Source organism: Hydra viridissima, unplaced genomic scaffold (assembly GCF_058129835.1).
Source record: "Hydra viridissima isolate aposymbiotic clone 2 unplaced genomic scaffold, HvirCarnegie_v1 scaffold_13, whole genome shotgun sequence".
NCBI lineage: Eukaryota > Metazoa > Cnidaria > Hydrozoa > Anthoathecata > Hydridae > Hydra > Hydra viridissima.
This window is the reverse complement of record NW_028324312.1, coordinates 6,882,258-6,895,752: the sequence shown is the minus strand read 5'-3', so window position 1 is coordinate 6,895,752 and position 13,495 is coordinate 6,882,258. Positions and strand designations below refer to the sequence as shown.

General features: G+C 25.9%; 1 protein-coding gene across 6 annotated transcripts; it reads left to right on the top strand.

Annotated features, from left to right (window-relative positions):
- Positions 1-300: 300 nt before the first annotated feature.
- On the top strand, positions 301-13,286 carry LOC145194780 (uncharacterized). Of its 6 annotated transcripts, XM_090070902.1 has the most exons (11): positions 301-492; positions 1,976-2,069; positions 5,408-6,755; positions 6,864-7,153; positions 7,700-7,865; positions 9,807-9,976; positions 10,249-10,505; positions 10,703-10,742; positions 10,902-11,347; positions 11,575-11,763; positions 11,970-13,286. In XM_090070902.1, exons 2-11 carry the CDS (start codon positions 2,037-2,039, stop codon positions 11,992-11,994), a joined length of 2,964 nt encoding a protein of 987 aa, XP_089927028.1. In that variant the 5' UTR covers positions 301-492; positions 1,976-2,036; the 3' UTR covers positions 11,995-13,286. The 6 variants fall into 6 exon arrangements, with proteins under 6 accessions (XP_089927028.1, XP_079928574.2, XP_079928575.2 ...); XM_080072448.2 differs by lacking the exon at positions 301-492 and having other exon boundaries at positions 1,694-2,069; positions 5,411-6,755; XM_080072449.2 differs by lacking the exons at positions 301-492; positions 1,976-2,069 and adding an exon at positions 2,887-3,072.
- The last annotated feature ends 209 nt before the right edge of the window (positions 13,287-13,495 follow it).

Sequence of the window (13,495 nt, the reverse complement as noted above, 5' to 3'; positions counted from 1 at the left end):
CATTTATAACTATATATGCATTAATTGTATATATGTTTTATATATATGTATTATATATATATAACATACATGTATAACATTATATATATATATATATATATATATATATATATATATATATATATATATATATTGTGTGTGTCCATGTATAAGTAAGTAAATAGTTGTATACAGGCTTATTGTTGTGCGTAAAAGCTACAGAACTTTTTAAATTAAATTAATTGTAGTCTTTTTTTGTCGAGTGTCGATTTTTAAATCTTGTACAAATAGACGAGTTATTTTTTGATAAATACGAAATTAGTAGCACGAAACAGAGCCGCGGGAAGTGGCGCTCAAGAAGTTTGGTTTTTTATTCTTAAGGCTTAGAATCCGTTTACAGTCGTTCACAGTATTCAAAAAATAATTTTCACACTATAATTAAAACGTCTTTGAGATAAGAAAAAAAAAAAAAATTTATTTAACTTATATTACAGTCTTTAAGCTAGATTTTAGGTATGTATATGAGTAAAACTACTTATCTTAAGTTTTATGTTAAGATATATAAATAGTTAATCGTTTACGCTAATATTACCTATTGTATAGTGATATTAGCAGAGAGATTTATAAATATAAAGTGTTTGAATATAACAATTATTATAACAATTATATATATATATATATATATATATATATATATATATATATATATATATATATATATGTATTATTATTATATATATGTATATGTATGTATATGCATGTATATGTATATATATATATATGTATATTTATGTATGTATGTATGTATGTATGTATGTATGTATGTATGTATGTATGTATGTATGTATGTATGTATGTATGTATGTATGTATGTATGTATGTATGTATGTATGTATGTTGTGTATGACCTTTTAAAGTGCCTAAATATGGGGGTTACAATTAGGTTTGGGTCTCGGGGTAAGTTAAAGCTTGGGCTAGGGTTATAATTAACTCAAAGCTAAAACCTAACTAACTAATTATAAAGTAAAGCAGTTCAAACTAACCCAACTTTAATATTTAACTTTTGGAAATTTGATGTAATTTAGGATGCTAAGTGTAAACTGTATCTAATGTGCATTAAATGTGTATGCATGCCTGACTATATAAGTATGTGTGTGTACTTATATACAAGCACAGGGAAAATATTTATCATATGGTAATGGTGCTGTTATAAAGATAGTTTTGGTAGTGTCTTAAAATACTTACATATGATATTTTATTATTAACTTTTTAATTATCAAAGTTATCATCATCACAAAATACAATATTTTTAGCAATATGTTATTATACATATCTTAAATATCTAAGTTCTATCTGTTCATCTGTCTATCTATCTATCTATCCCATTCTATCCATCTATCCCATTCTATCCATCTATCCCATTCTATCCATCTATCCCATTCTATCCATCTATTCATTTAATCATTAATACATACATGCATGCATGCATACATACATACATACACACACACACACACATACATACATACATACATACATACATACATACATACATACATACATACATACATACATACATACATACATACATACATACATACATACATACATACATACATATACATACCACTGTCCACTGTTTATTGAAAACTATATTGAAAAACAGTAACTGAAAATTTAAGAAATCAACCCAAATATCAAGAAGTCCTTCAACGAAAAGGAATTATTGAATTTTTGTGAAAATGACAAAAATAATGATGATATGTTATTTATAAGCTACTCTATTAAATGGTGCTAGACAAAATGTCTAAGCTGTAAAATGACATCTGACCTATTTGAATTAAAGTTTTAATAAAAGCTGGTTTAGTAAAAAATTAAATTATTACTCTTACCTTCATATTGAATAGGTTTCTGTCTTCTTAATCACATTGACCTCTTAATGTATACATTTTAGTTTGCTATTTATATGAAATATCTGAAACTTATCTTATTTTAGTCTATTCTAAGGTATTTTGAAACTTTGAAGTTTGTAATATGATTGCTAATATGGTTTTGTGATGATAACAGAAAAGAAAGACATAAAGAATGAGGTTTGAGATTTTGTATTCAACTTACATTTAATTGTGTTAAAATACATTTGTTTGTGTGTATATATATATATATATATATATATATATATATATATATATATATATATATATATATATATATATATATATATATATATATATAAATATATATATATATATATAAAATTTATATATATATATATATATATATATATATATATATATATATGTATATATAATTTGTTTATTTATTAACGTATATGTCAAAGTACATTTATATATGTATATTTATATGTTATTACATTTATGTATTTGTGCAAACTGTTTGCAATATATATTATTTTATTATGCCATAAATCAAATATTTCTTTACGGTATAAAATTATAAAGTTTTGTAATATACATGATGTAACATACTGCTCTCATTTGTGTTATGTGCTTTACAGTATAAAATTATAAAGTTTTATAATATACATGGTCTCACATACTTGCTCTCAATTGTGCTGTGCTTTAATTATCATTATATTATTTTTTAAAAGTTTTTAATCTTTCAAAATATGTTTTGTTGGTTTCAATCTTTATTTTAGATTTAATTTATTAATAATCTTTGATTTCAAATTTACTTCTTTTCACATTTGTAAATTACATTAAATTAAAAATAACTCTTTACAAACTCTTACAAAAATTTGAGAACATTGATTTTTCTTATCTCACTAATAATTATATGTAGTTTCAGTGTATTTTCTTTTATTCTATAGTTTGAATATGTCATGCAACATTCCTATTAACATGTGCTTACATGAATGTGATAAGTTTAATTCTCATCATGGATGGATTCAGTGATAAGGACGCTTTAACAATAATAGCAGGATTAAAATATTCACGCAAACACGCAGGGCAAATGTTTGTATAGATTATATTTCGCTTAACCTCAGAATGCTTTATTTTGTTACTGTTTTAAAGAAAGTGTTTTAACAAGATTTTTTTCTTCCTAAAAGTCATGGTTGTAACAAATACATTCATGGTATGCAATTAATGTAAAAAAATCTATTTATGTTTTCTTTTAAATGTTTAATGATTTGATATAAATGCTATGAATGCAACTTTTGTAGAATAGTCTTTTATGTATGTATGTATGTATATATGTATGTATGTATGTATGTATGTATGTATGTATGTATGTATGTATGTATGTATGTATGTATGTATGTATGTATGTATGTATGTATGTATGTATGTATGTATGTATGTATGTATGTATGTATGTATGTATGTATGTATGTATCCAAATAGTAGAATACTTTAAATTTTAACTACATTTATACATACATACCTACATACATTACATATATATATATATATATATATATATATATATATATATATATATATATATATATATATATATATATATATATATATATATATATACACACACACACACACACACAAATGTAGTTAAAATTTAAACTGTTCTACTATTTGGATTGGTAGATTATATATTAGTGTAGGTTACATTTGTTAGTGATGAGATCTACTAGATTTATTAATGATGAGAATACTTGAGGAGAATAAAATGCAGTGTAGAAAACTATTGGATATTTACAGCAATGAATAAACTATTTTTTAAAACGGAAGTTCAGTTATTAAAAGTAAATCAATAAGCAAATAATGCCTGTTATTAGCTTTTATTAACTCTATTTACGTATTCTTTTTATTTAATGTTTTAATCCCAAAAGAAAATGCAAACTGAAATTGTAGACAGTATAATTTGTAATAAAGTTTAAATTCATACCAGATTTTTTATTTGACAATCTCATTAAAATACCTTTTTAGTTTTTGTTTTTAAATTTTTCTGTTTAAGATTTTAGTTTAAGATTTAGTTAGCTTGTCCAAGATTAAATTATATAGAATACAGGTTAATACAGGTACAAATTTAATTACATTTGAATTAGAAGATAATACCTAATTTATAGTGCTTTTGTTGTTCAATGCAGTTTTCAATTTATGGATCTAATAAATTTTTTTTTTTTTTGCCATGTGGTTAAATTGTGCCAAGATGTCAAAAGTTAATTATTTGTTAAGTTCCAAGTTGTCAACTGTGCTCAATTGACTTTGGAGCCATTACTGAAGTAGCTCAGAAAAATAGAAATACAGAAAGTGTATCTAATTTAATATTTGTATTATTAAACTGGTTGCTATAGAAATATAAAGAAAACATTGGTTACATTTAATTTTTGTTAAAGTTTCACAATACGGTAGTACTCCAGCTGTGTACTATTAGATGAAACTGTTTCACAAATCAGATTAAATGCCCTGCCAGGAAATCACAAACAATGCCAAGATAAACTTTGTATGAGTAGATAGACGATCGAGTCACTTTTTATTGTTGATTATGTAAATAGTCAGATTAAAGATTTTCAATGCATAGGTTACTTTGTTTTGTTATTGTTTACTCTATAATAGAGTCATATACGCTGCTACAATATTTATGTGAACTCTCACATAACTAACCAGATAATTCAGTAGAATGGTTAGATTTATTTTTCCTTTAGTTCTGCATTTTAAGTCTAAGTAATTTTTAGAAATTTTTTTATTTATACTATATGAATCATAATGTTTGTATTTTTTTTATTTCTTTGAGGTTACTAACCCCAAATAAAATAAATTTAAAATTGTAAAAATGTTAAAAAAATCAGTATCTTTTTTTTTTTTTTTTTCTTTCTATAAATGCTTCTGATAAGTAAATGTTCTAACAATTTTAAATCTTTTTGTTGGCTATGCTTACCATGTTTAACACTGTTGCCTTCTTTGTTTAAAAAATAGCTATTACTTTTCCTTTTTTAAATAGAATATGACTAATTTCACATTACTGGTCTAATAATTTTAAGTAACCTTACATCTTCCACCCACAAGTGATTTTTTTTGATTGCTACCTTCTTATTAAATTTTTCATGATTTTGTAGCAAAAAATATTTTATATATATATATATATATATATATATATATATATATATATATATATATATATATATATATATATATATATATATATATATATATATATATATATATATATATATATATATATATATATATATAAAGTATATATATATATATATATATAAAGTAATAATAAGAGACACAACAATAAACATTCTTTAATTGTTATCCTTTGAGACATTTATTGTTAGAAATAATTTAAAAAGTGAAAAATTTTTCAATTTGATAACTTATATTAATCAAAATGTAACCAAAAAATAACTTGATGATACTTAATAAAGATTTTTATTGAAGTTTGTTAAACAAAAGTTTTAAATATATTTTTCAAAATGTTTGAACAAAGCTGATTTTTTTAGCAGGATATCACTGCTGGAGCATGCAATATTGAAGCAAAAGCAGGAAAGCTTTTAAGATGTCCTCAAGATGGTTGTGATAAAGTTTTTCGATCTTCACCTGGGTATCGCTATCACTTAAAATCTCATGCTCTTGATCCACGTCCTCACTTGTGTCAGTATTGTCACAAAAAGTTTAAAAGTGCAAATGGATTAAAGTACCATTTAAGAAAGGCTCATCATATAGAGCCAGTCGTATCAAAGCATAACATAGATGCAAGCCTTAGGGACACAGAGTCTATAAGCTCTGAGGAGGAACCATTTTTAAACTCAAATGATTCATGCTCAAGAAATCCATTGGAGAAAAATTACCATCAAAGGCCAAACAATTTTATTTCCAAAAGTCCTATGGGTTTCCTGTCATCAATGAAAAACTTACCAGGTGTTCCAAGTCCTTTACTAAAAAGTCCTCCAGATGGTGTACTATGTACATCAAACAGTTCATCTGGCTCAGGAATACAGAGTCCTTATGCAAAAATTGAGCCTTTTTCTGTTTATGAAAAGAGGTATCAAGAACAGTGTGCAAATAATGATTTTTCTAAAAGGTTTGGAATAGGAAATAATATTAGACAGACTTCTAGTCCAGAGTACTGCTCAAGGTCTTCATTATCAGAGTATACACAACAATGCCAGCAAGCAAATATTGAGTTTCGGCAACAATGTCAAAGACTTTCATCAGGTGATATACCTCCTGTAGACTATTTACAAAAAAACTCTACAAGATATTATAGTTGCATGAAGTTTGAAGGGCAGCATAATGAATCTTTTAGTAGTCATGGACATAGAGACTTAAGACGTCACTCCTCTTATATTTATAATGACAATGAAAGTATGCATTATAGTTGTTCAGGATTACGCAACTATCCATCAAATAGGTATAGAGAGTTTGAACCTATGGAAGGTAAAGAATACCCATCAAACCTGTCCACTCAAAGTCCATCATGTATCTCTGGTCCTAGAAAAATGGATTTTGAGCAATGCAGCATAAATGCTTCAGAGTCAATTTTACATGCAGACAATTCTCATTTTAAAATACCTAACAGTGTTCAAAATACTGAACAAATTGTGCCTGATATCAATGCTCCAAATCAAGTTTCACCAAACAACAACTTGTCTTGTGATAGAAATAATAGTACAACTCCAATAAGCTTGCGAAAAATTTCTGACAGTAGTGCTGAAACTGAATTTTCTGATTGTGTTTTTCAAAATGAAAATTCTCATTCACCTTGTAATGCATATAGATCACCAGCAATGGAAAAGAATGAAAAATCATTAAATTCAACATATGGGAAAAAAACAGCTACCACTATTTGTAAGTCTTTTGAATAAAATAAAAATTTTAAACAATATTTTATCATCAACTATTTTTAGTTTCGAAAAGATTTACAATTGATTTTTAATTTTAATTTTTGATATTAAGCATCATTAGCATCATCATCAAATGTGCCACTGCTAAATCGTCGCATTTCACGTACAAAGTCAATACCACCTCTGTTTATACAAGCAAATTCTGATGAAATGGATAAGGAAAAAGAAATTAAGCATGTAAACAACAAGCTTCTACATTTGGCAGAAGTAGCTACTAGTCCAAAAAGTCCCTTTAAACAAAGTCCACTTCCTTTTTCTCTTACTCCAAGTATTTTACCTACTGGGACACCAGATTGGTCACTGAAGAGCCCATTTTCAAAAATTTTTTTCTCTGAAAAATCAGTAAGTATTAAGATATTATACTTTAGTCTTAAAGAAAATTTATGCTTGGTTTTGAACTGATTTTTAAGTGTAAATTTAAGTTAGCAGTGAATTTATCACTGGATGATGGCTGCTGTTGCCAATTTTATCAGATTATTTGACATAAAATAACCCGTAAAAGTTAACTTTTCTTTTTTTACAGTAATTCTACTGTTATGAGTAATATTATAATAATTATTCAAGAATACTAAACATTTATTATTTAATTTTTGTCATTTAAAAGTTCTTAAAGTCAGCTAAATATTTATCATTTTTTATCTAAATCCAAAGCAAGTTGTATCCAAAATATGTATTTTTTCATTTAGTCACAAAACTATTTCAAGCTGTTATTTATTTTCATAAGCTGTACCAAAATACTTTAATGGTCTACATTTTGTTTAAACAAATTCAAACTCTTCAGATAATAAAATATAAACTAAAGAAGTAAAGAATTTAGTTAAAATGTATATGTAATAAATTTCAACATGAGCTAAAATTGACTTCTAATCTATAGTATGTTATACCTAGTTTCTTTCGACACCTATATTGTCTCGGTCAGATGCATCACGTGTTGATACTTTAGTTACCACAGGAAATTCACTACCTCTGTCACCTTTTCTTGACAATGTACAAACACCCTCTTTCTGGCCAACCCAAGTGTGGCCAACACCAGTATGGTTATGCTTCTTAAAAGGTTGGTTTAAAAATTAATCTTTTTGTTTAATTTAAAAAGTTTTCAATTTAATAAAAACTATTTATAAATATGTTTGTGTAATACATAATAATATAATTTTTTAAAAATTATACACTATTTCTTTACTATATTCCTAGGTGATGTCAGAAGATCTTAACAAATTTTAATTTTAAAAATATAAAGTGCTGTTTTTTAAAATTCTTCAGATTTATTTAACACCAAAATTGTTAAATAGCACCAATCAAAACCACATTTTGTATAATAAAGCAAATGAAGATGGTTGTTTATGAAACTTTAAATGATATTTCTAATGAAAAGGTCTTAAGAAAATTCTAGAATTCATAATATTTGTTGTAATCATAACTTGTTGCAGTTTTTTCCACATCAGCTAAAAAATAGCTTATACTAAAACTCTAATTTGTTATTTGATTAAATGAATTGAAAACAAGTGTTCTGTTTTATTAAATAGAATATCTTACATAATTGCTGATTGGTTTGTTAAAGTAATCTTTATAAGATTATTGATTTGTTGAGTTGCTCTTTATAAAATCAATAAAACATTATTACAATTAAACACAGTATTGATTTTGTTTGTAATATTTAATTTGTTACTGTATTTGTAATTTGAATATTATAATACTATATCTATTGTCAGAATGGCTCTGTATTTAAACCTTAAGAAAAAATGGAGGATTACACTTCAGTTATGTTTGCTCCTGATGCCATTTCAAGTTTAAGATGTTTGACTAGAATACTCTTGCAATACCTTTTGCAAAAGTATTCTAGTATTCAAGCATTCTAGCTTTCATCAATTAATTTTGTTTGCAAAGAGCTGACATTTACACTGGAAAGTGAGATAATCCTTGTAATAATTACATGTATTTTGTAGAGTACCTAATTTTTTATCTGAGTATTGACTCTGACATGCTTTGAGGTTTCAAAAAATATCAGTAAAGACTCATGGCAGATCCCTTGTATCAGTAAGCTTTGGATATGACATTATTAGTTATAAACTGTATAGAAGAAAGCAATAATGCAGTAAACTTTATAGACAATTCATGACCTCTAAAGTTTACTTCATCATTCCTATTTGTTATGGTCTATATAGTTTTTGGAGTCTATCTTTTCAAACATTTGGCTCTGAATAACTTCAATATTTTCAAAGCTGCAAGAAGAATGGGATGTAGAAATGGGTGCTTTACTCCTAAAAGAGTATCTTTATTCAAGGTTATCCAGATTGGCTCTTGGTTATCCAGATTGGAGGTGCTGCTGGAATGCAAAGTGCTTTGTATCAAGATCAACAATAAGAAACCCCTTCCAGTAATAGTGAATAATGCTGCTAGTAGAGTAAATTTGTCACTATTGAAAGCTGATTCCTTTTAATCTCTCTGATTATTGCAAAGGAAGAGCTAACTAAACTCGAATAGAAATTATTATCCAAAAATATTAAATATATATTTTCTTTTGTTTATGTCCACAAATAAGCAAATTATTGTAAGGCAACATTCAGTAACAAGTAAAAAAAATTTGTATGGACAATAGAAATTAATTAAATCTTATTCAGATGTAAATAGTGATATGATTGGCTAAACATAGCAAAAGAAAATTTTGTTAGTCAACTTAGACATAGTATCAACAGATTGCTAAAAAAAGTTGTTGTGTTCAGAAACTAAGCACTATTAGTTTAGGACTTTGAATAGAAATTTACTGGGTGATTGATATATTTGAATTTTATAAAAAAAGTTGTCACCCTATTGTGAAATAAAAATATTTGTTACATATTTATAAATTAGTAATTTTTTTAAAGAGGCTTTAAGATACAGAGAAAATTATTATAAGTTATATTCCAAGTATAAAAAAATGTTCTAATAGTACACAAATATTATATTCTGAATTCTTATTTAAAAGTATCAGAGTTACTTTTGATTTTTTTTTCTTCAGGCTGCAGTGTGAAGTTTGAACTAGATGATAAAGAGTTTATGAAAACTGAAGACATCGCAGTATTTTGTACAACCCCAGGTGGACGCAGACGTGATGATATGAACTTTTATACCAGCGGAATGAAAGTCAGAGAAATTAAAGAAGAAAAACCAAGCTTTACATCAGCCAGAGTAATTTTCCTACCTGTTATTTTTACTTCAATGATTGACATCAGGATCATTATTATTTTTCTATTACTACCATTACCTTAAGGTTACTAAATAGCAGGTTTTTATGGTTATATTACACAACTTTTGTTTAAAAATTAAGTAATTTATTTAAATTATGCAGAAATCATTTTAAATATAATTTTTGTAAAAGTAAAAAAGTATTTATTTTTGTTGTCATTAAAAGTGTAAAGTTATTGATTTGGTTTGTTTCTAAAGTATATCTTTATCATTAGGATATGGTAGAGCTCACGTTTGAGCAAATAATTCCTGGACCTCAGCGATTAGTTGCAAAGTGTCCAATTGACCATCCTTTTTATATAAAACACAAGGGCTGGTCTGCAACAAATCCTACTGAAGCAATGGCAAGATATGGTTTACCTTTTAAGGCTCTTCATGTAAATGATATCTGTCTACCTTCAAGAATAAATCAAACTCCTAGTTCAATTATTTCTCCAGCTGCGGTATCCTGTAGTTCAAATGGACCACAAATGTAATATTCTCAGCTCATTAATTCATTTTTAAATTTAAAATCTCATTTGAAGTTATCTATAAATGTTCTTTGATATTTATCAAAAAGAAGTATTTATGCTACTTATCATGTTTTATATTGGTGTTTTCTGAATATGATTGTGGTTGTAACAGTAAGAAAGAGCTAAATTATCTAAAGTTACATTTTTCTTTATCTAGATTTACATTTAGCCCTCAAGATACTTCTCGTTTTCACAAAGTAAGTAATTCAAATGGTTTTGCTTTTGTACTGTTTAACAAATTAATTTTATCATTTATATTACTTATGCTTTTAAAAGTCCAACATTTGTTTTACTATGTAAAGTAAATGTCTTTTTTAGGATTTTTTTTAACTTTTCTGTTTTTTGTTTTTTTTAAGAAAACTGAAAACAAAGTTGATTTGGCTAATGAAAAGATGATGTCTGCATCAGTTGCTCCGTCAAGTCGTCTGTACAATGCTATTCATGAAAAATCTGCACTGCTAACAAGTCGCTCACAAGATATGATAACTCTAACATATTCAAAGTCTCCTAACAAACCTAAACTCTCATTTTTTCCACCAAGAGACCCTACACCCCCAATGTCCTCCAAAGATATTGATATTGGAATAGAGTCTGAACTCAATGATAAGCTCGATATACCTCAAGAAAATCTCACAACAGAGAATGTGAACATGTGTGAAGCAAAAAATGTTATTCAAAAAAAAAAACGGAGAAAACCATGCCAAGGTAGTGAGCAAAGCAGAAGACCTATGAATGGATTCATGCTCTTTGGAAAGTCTATGAGAATTGAATTAACAAAACTTTATCCAGGTAAAGATAACAGGTCAGTAAGATAAAAATCTCTCTTTTTAAACTTCATAGAAGTTCTTAAGATGTTACACTTTCATATTTTTTACTTATGTTGGTCGTTTGTTACTTATTCCTAAGATATTTGACGACTCCACTTGTTTTATGATTGAAACATATTGCTAAAACTGTTATTGAAAATACTTCAATAGTTTTTTCAAACATTTAAATACTTCAAATATTTTTTTTTTTTAATCTTTAAAGAGCTATTAGCAAATTACTTGGAGAGAAATGGCGAGAACTTTCTGAAGAAAAACGTGAAGATTTTTCTCGCATGGCTAAAGAAATGGCAGATGAGCGAATGAAACTTAACCCAAACTGTTGGAAAAGGAAACATCGCAAAGAAAAAGATTGCTCTTTAAAGAATTATGAATCTGATTCAAAATTACACAAGTAAGTGTTCTGATGTATGTAAAATATTTAAAAAGGTTTTTTTCTTTTCAAACTGCATCAAATAAACTTTTTTTGTAAAATTTATAAATATTCTATAAATGCTTTTAAATGTTCAAAAAATGTTTTTTTGGTTTAGTTGTATTACAGATGAGATGTTAGCAGATTTTTATGAATTTTTTTTTTAAAAGCATTTTCTATTTTAACAGTATTGAGTGTAGTGGCGACTTTTAATATGGATCCAGATTACCTATTCATGTTAAAAGAAAGATGGTGAAATTGTGATGAAACTTGTTGGCTTTGTTGTAGTTTTATACTTAAGCTGTAAATAATTCGCTGTTGCGTGAAAAACTTTTCTATTTTTGTTAAAAATTTTGTAGTTCGTTCTTCATATTTCCAATGAAACATTTTTATTTTTAGAATCTTTTTTGAAGATTTTTTATTTTTATTATTATTATTATTTTTTTTGCATTTGTTTTTTCATTTTTATAAAAATTTTTTTACAAGAGAACTTGTTTTCAAAAGAAATTGTCTGAAAAGAAATCTTTTTCTTAAATTTGTAAAACTTCAGAGCAAATATTTTTTAAGATATATGGCAGGATGGCAAATAATGTAATGGTCTCTTGTTGACAAGCATTTTTTTAAAGTAAAATTATGTTCAAGTCATTTTCTTTTATGATTTTACCAGTAAAATTTTACTTTTTCAATATCTATTTACAAACATTTCAAGTCTCATGACAGTTTTTAACCTTTTATAGAGTTCTCAAAAGTGTTTCTTGCTGTAGGGGAGCCCATGTGATGTAAAAAATATCCTCATTATATATTTTTAGCTTTTAGCTTTGTACTTGTAGTTTTTTTACTATGCTTTTAATATATTTTTATTTTTATAACTTTTTTTGTTTTTTGTTTTTTGGTTTTTTTTTTTTAAAAAAAAAGACATTGAATAACTAACTTTCATATTACTAAAGCATGTAAAAACAGCTGAAGTCAGCAATATTTGTCAGTAATATTTTTGAAAAAAAAAAGTTAAAGTTTTTAGCAAAGTTTTTCAATTGTTAAAAAACTCTTTAAATCTTTAAAGATATTTTAACTTATTTTTTTTTTCCTTAAAAAAAAATCTTTTCAGAAGTTTCTTTGTTACAGATTCTCTAAAGTTTAAAGTTATAATTTATTTTTTGAAAAGTTTGCTGTTGTGAATAACTATTATAGAGTTCTTAACTTCTTTCTTTCTTGATTATTATACTTTTTCAAGCTGTAGATGCTTTTTTTATTAGTTTTTTTAAGAACTCTGTATAAAAGATTAATCACTATTCTTTGACTGTTAGCATTAGTTGTTATAGAATATTTTCAAAGTATATTTAGTATTATAACGAAGTATGTAATGAGAATTGTTATGGTTATTGCCATCTTTAATGGTTTTTTGTTTACTATAGTATTCCTTCTTGTAATAAAATTCTTAGATAGGAATGATTCTTTTATTCGTATAATGTAGATTATAGAGTTTTCAATAATAAACTGTTCTTCCACTTTGCTGTTTTCTTATTACAGCCCTGCTATTATAGTAAAACAATATATCACATATAAGTGAGCTAAATAATGTTAATGAAAATGTAACTGAGATAGTAAGTCAGGAAAATTAATTTTCTTTTAAAAACTTCAATTTATACTTAACAAGTTTCTTTTTGATATCTTTGTTTGGTTTGCCACTCAAAAAAAGTATGTTAGCCAGCATTTG